The 13,351-nt window shown below is 49.2% G+C and overlaps 7 protein-coding genes across 7 annotated transcripts; 4 read left to right on the top strand and 3 right to left on the bottom strand.

Annotated features, from left to right (window-relative positions):
* Positions 1 to 1,427: 1,427 nt before the first annotated feature.
* N7510_006441 (Peptidase M19 renal dipeptidase) lies at positions 1,428 to 2,282 on the bottom strand (the record flags this gene model as incomplete). The annotated part of the gene is made up of 1 exon (XM_056978367.1): positions 1,428 to 2,282. The coding sequence occupies one exon, from the start codon at positions 2,280 to 2,282 to the stop codon at positions 1,428 to 1,430; it is 855 nt and encodes a 284-aa protein (XP_056834399.1).
* A 546-nt stretch (positions 2,283 to 2,828) lies between these two features.
* Positions 2,829 to 4,409, bottom strand: N7510_006442 (dipeptidase; the record flags this gene model as incomplete). The annotated part of the gene is made up of 5 exons (XM_056978368.1): positions 2,829 to 3,103; positions 3,154 to 3,778; positions 3,834 to 3,866; positions 3,922 to 3,998; positions 4,061 to 4,409. 5 exons carry the CDS (start codon positions 4,407 to 4,409, stop codon positions 2,829 to 2,831), a joined length of 1,359 nt encoding a protein of 452 aa, XP_056834400.1.
* Positions 4,410 to 5,195: 786 nt separating this feature from the next.
* N7510_006443 (C40 family peptidase) lies at positions 5,196 to 6,230 on the top strand (the record flags this gene model as incomplete). The annotated part of the gene is made up of 1 exon (XM_056978369.1): positions 5,196 to 6,230. One exon carries the CDS (start codon positions 5,196 to 5,198, stop codon positions 6,228 to 6,230), a length of 1,035 nt encoding a protein of 344 aa, XP_056834401.1.
* Positions 6,231 to 6,489: 259 nt separating this feature from the next.
* On the top strand, positions 6,490 to 6,690 carry N7510_006444 (uncharacterized protein; the record flags this gene model as incomplete). The annotated part of the gene is made up of 1 exon (XM_056978370.1): positions 6,490 to 6,690. One exon carries the CDS (start codon positions 6,490 to 6,492, stop codon positions 6,688 to 6,690), a length of 201 nt encoding a protein of 66 aa, XP_056834402.1.
* A 320-nt stretch (positions 6,691 to 7,010) lies between these two features.
* N7510_006445 (uncharacterized protein) lies at positions 7,011 to 8,820 on the top strand (the record flags this gene model as incomplete). Its single annotated transcript, XM_056978371.1, has 3 exons — positions 7,011 to 7,368; positions 7,422 to 7,499; positions 7,559 to 8,820. 3 exons carry the CDS (start codon positions 7,011 to 7,013, stop codon positions 8,818 to 8,820), a joined length of 1,698 nt encoding a protein of 565 aa, XP_056834403.1.
* Positions 8,821 to 9,129: 309 nt separating this feature from the next.
* Positions 9,130 to 11,082, bottom strand: N7510_006446 (putative general amidase; the record flags this gene model as incomplete). The annotated part of the gene is made up of 6 exons (XM_056978372.1): positions 9,130 to 9,251; positions 9,304 to 9,394; positions 9,450 to 10,186; positions 10,240 to 10,381; positions 10,444 to 10,713; positions 10,771 to 11,082. The coding sequence occupies 6 exons, from the start codon at positions 11,080 to 11,082 to the stop codon at positions 9,130 to 9,132; spliced, it is 1,674 nt and encodes a 557-aa protein (XP_056834404.1).
* Positions 11,083 to 11,201: 119 nt separating this feature from the next.
* N7510_006447 (uncharacterized protein) lies at positions 11,202 to 12,734 on the top strand (the record flags this gene model as incomplete). Its single annotated transcript, XM_056978373.1, has 2 exons — positions 11,202 to 11,336; positions 12,297 to 12,734. 2 exons carry the CDS (start codon positions 11,202 to 11,204, stop codon positions 12,732 to 12,734), a joined length of 573 nt encoding a protein of 190 aa, XP_056834405.1.
* Positions 12,735 to 13,351: the final 617 nt, after the last annotated feature.

Raw genomic sequence — 13,351 nt, forward strand, 5'->3', positions numbered from 1 at the left:
CTATGACGTCCAATATGACGATGTCGCGAGGTTCCGCCACGGTTGTGGGCTCGGGCCACGAATCAAAGGACGCATCCATATTAAAACGGGGCCTGAGTCCTGTTTAATCTATTTGCAGCAATATGTGAAGGAAAACGACTTTAAAGCGGTCTAATGAAGGATCGAGTCCCCGTTCTCTCCCAAATAGAGACAATCTGGAAAATTGACCCTGTGGCATTCTGGGTTAATAGAGATGCAATAACTAGAGAGCGTGTGCAGACATACCAAAAACCACCATTAAAGCCACAGTAATCGGACGCCATCCAATCAATTGCAGACAGGTCAGCCGCTGCATCGGAAGACGGTGTATTGAATTCTGGTGCATCCAGAGGCTGTAGGAGCAAGTCGACAACCGATTGCAGAGAACGTTTGGCCTGAGCAAACAATTTGAAATTTCCGTCGTTCGGACTATGTAATATATCCATGTGCGCGATCAACACGGAGAGGCTTTCAATTGTCTGTCGTCGAAGAGGGGCATCTATGTGCTTCAACCGGGATCGAGATGATGGTTGCAAAAGATAAAGAGCAAGAGCCCCTGCTGCAGGTAGAGCGCACGAGGCAACCTATGTGGAATTAGAAATGAGACGGCGCAGGCATGGAGTCGAGATTACATACTCTCCAAGCTAACGATATGAAGCCTAAACTTGGTAGTTGTTCTCGGCGCACCAGGGCCTCGTTGACCCAGGAAAGGAGGTCGCTTGCAGACTGGAATAGGGCTGACTGTTCGATACAGTGGCGCCAAGCTGCCCATTCGATCAGAAAGACCGATTGAAGATAAAACAGCCGGATCTGATGTAGACACTCGGTTTCACGACGGGATCTTGGACGGTGCCATAGTTCATGCGATGATACTATGAGGAAGCGAGGAAGCTTGGCCCATGCATCGCTGATGTCACGGCGCAGTTCACTAGATCTTATCAGTCAAATAATTTAGCAAAGCGGATGGAACGACGTACAATATCCGCTGTTGTACGTCGGATGCATTCTGACCAAGGAGTAATTCGAGTGTATCTTCTCGGATCATCGCAGTGGTTGTGGACCATCGCAAGACTGCACCCATCCGAATATGGCCCTGCGTATTCCATCCATCTTGGTCCAGCTTCCCCAATTCCCTGTCGAGGTCTTCACCTGTGATGGAATATATGTTCTCATCAACGTCAAGGGGAAAGTTGATGCAACAGAATCTTTTACTCATTCGAGGCGGTCGCCCGAGAAATGTTGCTAGGCTAACGTCAATTCCGTATAAGCGAGAAAAAATGCGCTTGCGAACTTCACACAGGAAGAAAGCAGCATTATATCCCTGCTGGGAATTTTCGTGAAGTCCAGCGGCAAGGAGAGCCCCTGCTGCATCATTCAATCGACGCCATGTCTTGAGACCTGCAGCACAGTCAGTCTACTTTCCTTTTGATATGCAAAGGTCGTATTTGTAACATACTTTGATCTCCGTAGAAGACCGACTGAAATTGAAATGTTTGGTATAGAAAAATTATGTGAACGTCGTTGAGTACATCCAAGGACTCGCAAAAGATGGCGCACTTGTTTCCGAAATGAACAAAATTCATTCGCAGCGTCTGCCGGTCTTGCTCGGTGTTATACAGAGTGTGTGGTGCGCGTAACTCTGCAGTAGCAATTCTATATATTTTGTCAGCCATTTGTATCAAATCTGTTAGAACAGACATGCAGAAGACAGCTTTCAGTACATACCCAGCAAGCGTAAGGACCACCCCCAATGTCTCCCAGCGTAAATTCGAACCCGTATACCGACCGACAAACTCCTGCAATGTCATCGAACGGTGGATATCCACGTCTCGACTGCTATTCTCAAACAAATGACGTGACAAAGTAAGAATGTCGGATTGTCGGGTTTCAGAACGCCGTAGACGTGCAATCTCTTCCGTGATTGAGTCAACAAAGGGCAGGACAAGGAACGCGCCAACATGCGACTCCAGCCCATTCCCTGTCCACTCGGAGAAAATCTGCCTGAAGGTGTTGTCAATGGCGGAGTTGATAAGTAATTCTAACAGCTGCGCTCCCTCGACTGTTGACGTGCTGTTCATCGAGTGGTCCGCAAAAGAGGTCGGACCTTCGCCATCGCGACAAATTGATAAGCTAGGCTCCGGCTCCCTAAATAATGTAGTTTGCTCTCGCAAATTATCCAGTACAGAATTCAGAGAGGATGAGCCCTGGAACCCCGGATTGGGATAAAGGCTGACTGACAGAGCTGGTTCGACGGTTCCTAGCATCGGCGCAGGCTCGAAACCTCGCAGACGTCTGAACAGAGATTAGAACTAATTTGTGTGGTATACTATAGAGCAAACATAACTCACCGCAAATCTGATAGCCGGGATACCATGGAGGACCGACTCCGCTTGAATGCATTCTTTCTGTAAACACATTCATCGGGAATGTCTCTACTAACGCAGCGAGAGCAAGGGTGTTGGTGGTCGCAGGCCAATTTGGACAGTCGACAGGCCTCGCACGATGCAATCCTCTGCGGACGTTGTGCCCTGTTCCCGTTCGAGCGAGTAGACATTGTGAGTTGACGGTCTCGGAGAAAAGTCCATGCTGACGGGCACTTCTTTTCGGCGTGTTCAAAACGAGCGATAAGCGGGGGCCTCCGCTATCTGGGGTAAACTAAGCCAATTAGAGTTCCGCTACATAACAAGAGGGACTGATAACATTATCTTGTTGGCTATTTAGTCATTGATTTATCAGACAGGGCGAGGTGTTGATTCCAGATTGTTTTATTTTTTTAATCTCGAGTACCCAAATTCCCCTTTGCATACCAACTAATTGGATAGCTTTAATGTTGGCAAAGATCCCTCCCAAGTCGGCTGAGCTCTTCCTTCCCAATAGCTCTCAATAGGTCGCGAATCAACTCTTTTCTGTATCTGCGCTGCCACCTTTTCATTCTCGCGCCAGACTCGAAGGATATTCCTTCCCACCAACTTATGCACCTGATCATCCGTTGCACCACGCCGCATGACTGCTTCAATGAGCCTCGGATATGCGGAAACATCTTCAATCCCAATAGCAACACTGCCAGTTCCGTCAAAATCGCTTCCTTCGAGATGTCAATATTGAGTAGTAGTTAACAATGAAGAAACGTCTTACCAATTCCGACATGATCCCAACCTGCAACAGATGCTGCATGATAGATATGGTCCACCACATCCTCCAGATTTGCTTTGTCTGGGTCATCGGGTCGAACGAATTTTTTTGCAAAAAAGATCATGATTAAGCCACCATTGTGCTTGAGCGCTCGAAGCACATCATCAGGTACATTTCGAAGACTTTTTCCAATTGTGTAGCACCCGGAGTGGGAGAAAATGACTGGAGCTTCTGTCATGGCCAGGACATCTCGCATTGTTCGGTGAGAAGTATGGGAGAGGTCCACCATCATCCCTAGACGGTTCATTTCTTGAACGGCGGCCCTTCCAAAATCGCTCAGTCCGTTGTCTTTGCCAGTCTCGGTAACCGTTGAGGCTGCTGTAGCGAAGGCATTGTCACAGTTATGAGTGATAGTGATGTAGCGAACTCCAATATCATATAACTGCCGGATAACAGCAATTGAAGATCCCACCTGGTGCAGTCCTTCTGCACCGAGCATCGAAGGGATTTTCTTGGACTTGAAAGCTCGTCGGGCACATTCTGCTGTCTCGCAGTATCGCAGTTCGTTGTATTCGGCAATTAATCGCTTTGCCACGTCCACTTGCTCAAGCGTATCCCGGACGCTATGCTGGAAACAGGGGATTAGTAATTATTTCAACGGTGTGATCTTAGGAGCACCTTACATTTGGGTCGTCAAGGTGGACGATAGGTGGACACTAATCTGTCTGTTAGAATTCGTCACTGTTTAAATATTCACGGTTGGGACTTTACCTCAACAAAGACAGACCAGAATTGTCCACCTACTTTGCCTTGCTTCATTCGCTTAAGATCCGTGTGGGATGCAAGACCTAAGGAGTCGTTATGGTCAGCTCCCCAAACTGTTAATTATTCCAAATGGATTAGTTCTCACCCTGGCGAAATGGAAGGTTATTTCCATAAATCTGATTGTTCAGCTGGAGCCGGACAAGAAATGGCAGGTCGTTATGTCCGTCTATGAGAGGCGTCTCTGAAAGAACCCGAGATGCTCTGGCTTGATAGTCGAGTGGATCAAACTTTTCTCCATGTAATATATCTTTTGTTTTCAGTGCCAGCCATATCGTTATAGATACAGAGGCAATAGCGACAATTTTGAGAGGATTCCATGTTCTTGCTCTCTGTTGGTTGAGTACCACCAGCTGTCCACCATTCTCGCGTGTTGTCCTCTCGGCCAATGTTGAGCCTGGTGGCCGTTGTGGCTTTATTGTGCCGGTGCGATCCATTGATACACAGGAGAATGCTTAAGATAAGATGTGTATACAAAAGGAAGCGAGAAGATACCAAGAGGGTCCGAACTGCGTAAGCCTTGGTATTTGAAAAATGCAATCACTCCACTCGCATGCGCGCTACTTTTAGAACCGGTGAAAATATCGCATCTCCAGCCTAGTATTCATGCCGGTATTCTTGGTCTCTAACAGATGGCCCCGTATATAGTTTATCTTGGCGATTTAAAGGTGCACCCGCCCTTTACATCCTCCTGTGCTCTCCGGAGTTCAAGGCCAGCTGCTCGCGATAAAGGAATTCTCGCGCAGTCTGTCTTCGATAGAAAAAATTTGCTTGGCTAGATTTACCAAAGACATCCGAATCCCAAGATCATAATCAGCCAAACAGTGCACTTACTAATTTCCCCCTCTTCGGGCAGAGATCGGAGTGTTGCACTTGGCCGGAGAGAGGAATTATCTCTTTCCCCAATGAACCTTGGATAAAATATGAGCCACCGGCCCAAGTTCAAGCATTCGGTCGTATCCACTTTCTCCGCTCTCTTTTAGCTAGCGAGGAGTTTTTTGGCGAGGAAAAGGAGAAGTGGATCTCGGAGAGAGAACGGACAAAATGACAGCTTAGCCGTGTGGATACTTCCACTAGCAAGGATGTTACTCCGAAACAAGTTCACCTCGTGCTGTTAGCGGCAAAGCTCCATACGAGCGCGCGGGGTGCCTTGCAGTACATAAGGATCCCAGACTGGCGAGCTCAAGACTGAAACAAGTTGCCCGGACAGCGTCCAAGACACGATGTTATCATCATCTTTGATCTCGCATATTGGATTTGTACTCTCTCTGGGTGCTTCCAGTGCACTCTCTATCCCTGAGTCGAGTTCCCTCCGCTATCGCAGAGCCGTCCAGCCTGCCTACATCGATGTATCTGTCGCAACATTATGGACCGATTCTAGCAAGCCGCGCGCCATAGACCAGCCGGCCCTGTCCAACCCGGCGCTCATCGAACAATGGCTCAATTCCATGAATGTTTCACAGTACCTCGATCTCACCACTGACAGCCGCACCCAAACCCAGGCATTGTATGGTGTCCGCGTTGATATCCTGGATGAGCAGAATGGCTGGTACGAAGTTGCTGTCACGGAACAGCCCACCCCAAAGAACAGCCTTGGCTACCCCGGCTGGGTCCCGTCTGCTCAGGTGTCCTTCGACACCGGCTATGGGCGGTTGCAATCGAGTAAACCATTTGCCCTAGTTGACAAGGCCGCGACTACAGCCATCTATCGAGATGCCCAATTGAAGTCAAAGTTCATTGAAATCAGCTACGACACCAGGCTGCCAGTTCTCGGCCATACCGGGGAAGCCATTCAAGTCGCAGTTCCTAGCGGTGGCTCAGCTTACTTGCCAGCACACGAGGCAACTGTCTATGACTCTGAGTCTGAAATTCCATATCCATCCAAGCTGGACCTGGTGAATGCGGCGAAGCTATTCGTCGGTCGGCCGTACCTATGGGGCGGCACAGCAGGCTTTGCCTTTGACTGTTCCGGGTTCACCCACACTCTCTACCATGCGCATGGCATCACAATTCCAAGGGACGCCGATGCTCAGGCGGATTTTACTGGTCATGGGGTACGTGTTTCCAAGGCGCAGCTGGAAGCGGGCGACCTTCTCTTCTACGCGAGCAACCAAAGCGATCCAAGTACCATCTACCATGTGGCAATGTATGTAGGCAATGGAGAGATGGCGGAGGCTTATGATGCTGGTACTCCGGTGAGGTTCACATCTGTGCGCTTCGGCGATGACTATTGGGGCGCTGAGCGGTTTCTGAAATAAGAATGAAAACAGCGGTCGGGCTTAGAACGGGCGTTGGCGATTCTCAATAGTGTGGCCCAATCAACAGACTTATTGCAAATTAACGTTTGAAATTCATTCGGGAATCACGCGGTCTTTGTGATTAAAGTCTGGTACTTAGATAAGTACCTTCTTAATTTGAAAGTGTGCAGAGAACCTCGGGAGGTTATCGCTGGAAATTGGCGAAAAGGCTAAGTCTAATCTCCAGCGCTAGTAATAATGCCCCATGGTTGAAAAAAAAATGTGGCTTCGCACAGCTGGTGCTACAGTAACAAATCTCACCTCTCGCTCGGGCCTCTTCCCCACCAGGACCCCGGTCCTGACTCCTTGGACTCCGACCTTATCACGGAGTTTACTAGCCGATGCGGCAATGACTAGCCGATCATTAGGCGTTCCACCATTCTATCGGTACAGGGCCGATATGCGAGATCCGATTTTTTAAGCTAATCAATCTTTCCGAGAAAGCGATAACAGGCATGTATGAGGCAAGTGACAGGCGCAGAGCTTATCGTTGCTTGTCGCTGGCCGACAAGACTCCGACCGAAGCTTGTTTTATGGGCCCTCTGATTGGAACAAAATCCACTGTTCTGCGAGGTCTAGTTGGGACGCTTAGCCCCGGGTTTTTCGGGCTCGGGCCATTACTGGAAACGAGCTGCTCTCCACATAAGATCCCCGCCGTCGCCTCCTTTTTTTTTAAAAAAAAAGGGGACGCTCGTGAACTATCGGGTGCAATAATTTCATTACTTTCGAAATCCAGAAATCATGGACGAAAAGCTGAGCGAAAAGCCAGGTTCCTCCGACCCTCCTCGGTATAGCACTTCGGAGGTGCCTGTGAGCACGCTTATCAAACCGCAAGCCCGCATCCCATATGATTCGAACGTCACGTTCGAGGAGTACAACTACTATGCGCAGAAGACCAGAGAGGAGGAGGAGACGCTGGAGGCACCGGTCATGGATATACGCCGGTTGCTGAGGAAAAAGCGCGAGGGTGAAGAAGATGATGTGCCAGCCACGCACCTGACGGAGGAGGATTTCACCAACCCCGAGAGGAGAATTCTTATCACGGATGAAGAGTGGCTCAATGCAAGCCGTTCGGCTAGATCCGCTGGATGGGGTGCTTGTGAGTGCAGAACACAATACGCGAAACTGCTTCAGATCTGATGGTAGCAACAGGCTTCTATTTGATTACGACCGACATCCTGGGACCGTATGGGTCTGGTTTCGCTATGGGAACATTGGGCTGGGGACCAGGTAAGCAAAATATAATTGCATAATGTCTGTATATGCCCGGTTTGTTGATTTAATGATAGGCATTGCCTTCTATACGGTTTTTGGATTGATGGTCGGTTACTCTGGATATCTCATCTGGCGTGTCTTCTGTGGTGTCGACAGTCACCAATTCCCGGCCAAGAATTATGGCGATCTTGGTTTTAGGACGCTGGGCCGCGGTGGTCGCTACGTGACCAATGTTTGCCAGGGTCTTTCACTGCTCCTGTTGGTGGGCCAGGTCACACTCCAGTTTGGCCAAAACATCTCCCAGGTCTCGAAGTTCAAGCTTTGCTACGCCGTTTGCCCTGCTCTCTTTGCCATCGCAGGCTTTTTCATCACTCAAATTCGGACTCTTAGAGCCTTTGGTTGGGTCGCAAACCTTTCCGTTTGGCTCAATATCTTTGTTATTTGTATGACGATGGGTATTTTTGCGCACTCCGAGCCAAACTACTCTGTCGCGAAATTAGGATCAGCAGGTGCATCGGTAGATCCAACGAGTATCACGCCTGTGAACGGGAAATTCCCTCCGATTATGCACTACACCAATATCCCTCCCGATGGCCTCGTTGGCTCAATCAACGGCATGCTGAATGGTGTGCTCGCATATGCGGGTGCCCAGCTTTTTGTGGAATTCATGGCTGAGATGAAGCGCCCTCGCGACTTCATTAAAGCCATGTGGCTTGCACAGTTCTTCATCTACAGCGTTTACCTCACCTACGGTTGTGTCATTTATCATTTCCAAGGACAGTATTCCTACACTCCGGCCTACCAAGGTGTCAGTATCTATTCATGGCAAACTGTCGGAAACATGATCACGTTGATCGCTGCTCTCATCGCCGGCGGTCTTTACGGCAACATTGGTATCAAGGTTGTCTACAACAACATCTTGCTGGATATCTTCAAAGCACCCCCGCTTACAACTCGGCGTGGCAAGATCATCTACGGGATCATGGTTCCGATCTGGTGGATCATCGCGTTTCTTATTGCCGCTGCTATTCCCGATTACTTCGGCTTTGTCAGTGTGATGTCTGCTTCGCTACTCCTGAACCTGTCCTACACGCTGCCTCCGTTATTTGCGCTCGGCTTCGATGTCCAGAAAAATGCCGTTCAAGTGGAACAGGGCGAAGGATTTGACCCAATCACAGGCCAAGTCAACAGGAATGTGTCTGGTGTCAAGAGATGGGTCCGTGGTTTCCTCGCCGGTGGTCTATTCCAAGTCACGATTAACATTTGGCACGTCCTCTACTTTTTGGCTTCACTGTCCATGTGCGGACTGGGGATGTATGGGGCTGTGTCGGGTTAGTATTCCTTCCATGACATCTCGTTCACCATTTAACGTCCATTTTAGGCATGATCGAGGTATTCCAAAATCCGCAGCTGACTTCGTTTTCCTGTCAATCGCCACTCAACCTTGGTTGATCCTAGTTTGAAAAATTGGTCCCTCTTCGATAAGTGCGATCTAGCTAGTTTCGCCTACGGCTATTTCGTTGAGATCTTGGAGTAACTTATGTCAAGTTGATTCGTAATAAATTGTGGTCCCGCTATAATGTCTATCAAACTATACTGAGAAGTAAGCTTAATGGATCACCTCCCAAATAGAGCCAGAATGATATTAAGCCTGGTATTTAAGACATCTGTCGACTCTCTTGGCCATTTCAAGACATTCTTCGTCCCGCATGGTCGGGGTAAAGACTTGTACTGCACACGGCGCGCCTTGAAGAGTATTAAAATCATCTGTAATTGTCAGTACCAGTAATATCAAAGGCAAAATAGATGGAGACCCTACATGGTGGTCCCGTCTGGCCCGGATGAAGTTCGAAAGTAGAGTTTGCATCAGCCTCTCCTACCTCTCCGTAAGGAATAATGCACGAGGGATACTGCAGAACATCATAGTCAGTCTTTTGCCCCAAAGAGGATCACTTTCCTACTCACGTCGAGACAATTCAACAGACAAGTGTACGGTGCGAAGCCATACTTGTCATGAGGGACAGCCGTCCCCTGTGCTCCTGGTGCCAAACAAATATCCAGGTTAAGTTGCTGCCACATCTTCCTCCAAACCTCTCGAAACTCTGCTCGACGGGTGTTCAGAAGCGCTAGTTTTCCCATGCGGTCTAGGCCTTCAGTGCTTCCCAAGGTGCTTTTATGGAACTGTTGTAGTGCTTCTGCCTGCTGCTTTATAGACAAGATTGCAGACGAGAAAGGCTCACCGGCTGCGGTGATCAGTTGAGCAGCGTTAGTGTCCAGGCTAAATAGGTTCCAAGCTACCTCGTTGATCTCTTCGAAGTGACACGCGGCTGCATCCAAGGTGATTATTTCATGACCCTGCGCTTCCAAGGCGCGGGCTGCTTCACTCAACACTCGTTTGACAGGTGGATGGAGAGGATACACCAGACTCTCAGGCAAAACACCAATTCGAAGAGTCGATTTGGGCGCAATTCGTCGCCAGGGCACATCAATCACGGTGGAGTCATATAGGGCGGGCTGTCCATCAACAACCTCTCGGCAGAAGATCTCAAGAGCATCCATATCCATGGCGAGCGGCCCAGCACAGGACAGTATAAACTTCAGGCCGCTGGTTGAGCAGATTCTCGTACCCGCGTTGGGAATTCGGCTGGTGCTGGGACGGAAACCGTATGTTCCACAACACAAAGCAGGGACTCTGATCGAGCCTAGAAGTAGGTTAGAAACCAAAGCCTGAATGAAGTGTCTGGAAAGATCTAACCTCCAACATCAGTTCCCACTCCCAATGGTGAGCCTCGAAGAGCTATCAAAGCACCTTCGCCACCACTGGATCCTCCTGGACCAAGCAACGTGTTCCGTGGGTTGAGAGTACGCCCGAAAACATTGTTTTCACATTCGCAGGTCTAGATATCTCAGTCATCGCAAGTTATTTAGGGTCTTAAGGAACGGTATAGGAGAAACGTACCATCATCGTCTGAGGCACGTTTGTTTTCACATAAATAACGGCTCCCAGTTTCAAGAGAAGATCAACCAAAGGTGAATTGGTCGTCGAAGTCTCATCAAGAAAAGCAACCATCCCAATGGTTGCCTGTGTGCCGTTGACATGGAAAGAGTCTTTGATACTCACCGGCAGACCGTGAAGCGGCCCACAGATCTTCCCCTGTGCCTTTTGCTCATCGAGCCATTGGGCTCTTTCCCTGGCTTGGGTGAACATCGTCTCTGTAAGGCATGACACCTAGCCATTTGTGAATTGTTAAATAATGGTCGGGTACAAACGAATCCATGGTCATACCAATTGCTGAGCAATAGCAGCGCGTTTAGAAAACGCGAGAGTCACTTCCAAAGCGGACAGTGTATTTTGACTCAGTGCAGCCAGAAGTTGAGAAACCGTGTAATCTTCAGTGATAGTCAACTCTTGTTCGGTCAAGATACCAGATTTGCGAATTGTCTCGTTGCCAACAAAGTCGTTTTTGTTCTGTGACAGTGGATGTTGTAAGGTAGACTTGAACTCATCCGAGAGTCTCCATTCTTCCGGTATAGCTTCCCAGCATGCTGCTCGTTTATTGGCTACCTTCTGGCGCCAGTTGTTCTCGGTTGACCCCATGTTTGGCAGTGTGGTAAGCTACGATGGGATTATAGGTGAAATGTACTGGGATGAGTTCTGGGTAAACATTCTCTTAAGAATTAGGACATGTCTAGGCACATTGGGTGCACAAGCACGCCATGTTTCACCTCGGCTCAGCAACCAACCTCAAGGCGTGGTGGTGCTCCAAGGCAGCCTGGAATTGGCCGGCTCGGCATGAGCCACTCATTGGTGAGACGCCTAAAGCGCCCGAATTCGTTGCATCCCCGCTCAAGGTGGATCTGAGCAGATGGCCATCTTAACATCTGCTCGTTGCATACTAATTAGGAAGCTGGTCTATAGTACAAATTAGATTGATCAATTAGAAAACACCTCAATGAAGAGAATAAACAAATCATCTTCTCTCCCTAAATGATTTTTCTAAAATGCTCCACGTAGAAGTCCAAACTTGTATCCCGGGCCAAGGGTTCAAAGGTATCGCTGGTTACGATTGCCGTAAGCGAGGTAACGAGCGAGCGGGGGCAACTAAACCTGGGGTTTGGTCTAAAATTTCCAATGCGAGCTCCCTGCTTTTTGCTCTCCATTCTCACTAAAGCCCGTGTTTGACTCATTTCCTTCCCAACCTTCGTATGATGTACAACATACTCCCGAAATTCAAGTTGGCCCCTTCTGCAAGCACCACCATGCTTCCTTTGCTCACCTGACTCCTGTCCTCTATCCTTTCCTCTCTTTAAAAACTTCCCTCAGCGCATTTCTAGTCATGAAGAGGAACAAATTGGAGGTATCTGGAGAGTATTTGCATTTAACTCTGCGAGATAGGTTTTACAATCCACACTTCCATGACATGTTATCAACAACCCTGGTGTGGAAATCAACAACTCTTATATTGTTTGTTCAACATGCAAGCTGTCCCCCCTTTGGCTCTCCTCAACTCTGCCTGTCTGATTTGCCATCCGCTTAAAATGTCGGGGTACCACCTTCAACGCATAGAGTTCATCGATCAAATTCCCTAGTGCTATGGTTTAGTAAACTCCGCTGAAGTAATAAAAGGGTCTTACCTTTGTTTCCGGGTATAAGAACCTTCCTCCAGTTGCAGCAATAAGCCCCTTCATCTCTCAGCATATAGCGAATGGCAAATTGCATGCAATCAGTCCGTCGCACACTTCCAGGGCACCTGGCGGGGCGCGCGAAGGCGACGACATGATCTTCATCGACGAGGACACCTGGCCGCCTAGCATGTACGGCACCGGCGGCGAGGACTATTTCACGCAGGGATGGGGCATGCCAAAAAATGCTCCCTCGAGTCCGGACATGCAAACCATCTGCGCGATGACCGGAATACGACCGCGTACTGGTACCAAACTCTTCCCGGTCCCAGGCTCGACAGTTTGCCCGTGGAAAAAGGCATTCCGCGCAGGCCTCAGTTCCCGTCGTCGGCCGATGTGCCGGAGCTGGAGGTGAGCAGCATGAGTGTGGAGAAGCAGGCGATGGTTTGGCAGCAGGGTGAGCACATGGAGGTGTTTGTTAAGGACCGCAATGAGTGGCTGTGGCGGAGGGCGCAGGTTTCTCAAGAGCGGGCGCGCAGTTATGTTCGAGATTTGCAAAGATATCCGGCGGCGTTTTCTGTAGGGGTTGGGCAATTAGGGCAAGCAATGCAGGTGCTTGAGATATAGATCTGATGGCAGACCAAACACAACATCCGCAAAATCCACAAACCTGTTATTGTTATTATTATACAACTATATTATTATGCGGTTTTGCTCAAAGCCTAGATCGAGAGCCACCATGTCATATATGGACAGACAGTAATTAGTATCGTGGCGGTGCACGCTAAACCCTACGGCCCCCTCATTACTTATCGTGAGGAACTCAGCTTTAACACGGTCTTTGCCTGCTTCTTCTCTTTCCTTCTTCATGAATATTCTCTGCAATTCTTAGGTCGTCGCCAGGAAACACGTCAGTCACCCACTTATTTCCCCCTGGATCGCCGATCGAGTCCGTCCAGACCCCGCAGGGTTTGGGGCGGCCGGGCCGTTCAGCTCTTGCGACCGTTGAACTAACACTAACACGCTGGACAGCTCTGCTCTTGCCAACCTCCCTCTTCGTCTTCCACCTTCTCGTCGCCTTCATTCCCCTTTCCGCCCTCCCTGGAATCGATTGACACCGCTCACAACTCTTTATCCCTGTTCTGTTCCCCGCGAGCGCATCCCTCCATTCGACCCCGCGGACTATCGCTACGCAGCCGGATCCCTACACGATGAGTTGTGAGTCGCCCATTCTATACTGCTTC

The sequence above is a fragment of the Penicillium lagena genome, assembly GCF_028827675.1.
Source record: "Penicillium lagena strain IBT 129212 chromosome Unknown utg000003l_segment0_segment0, whole genome shotgun sequence".
NCBI classification, from domain to species: domain Eukaryota; kingdom Fungi; phylum Ascomycota; class Eurotiomycetes; order Eurotiales; family Aspergillaceae; genus Penicillium; species Penicillium lagena.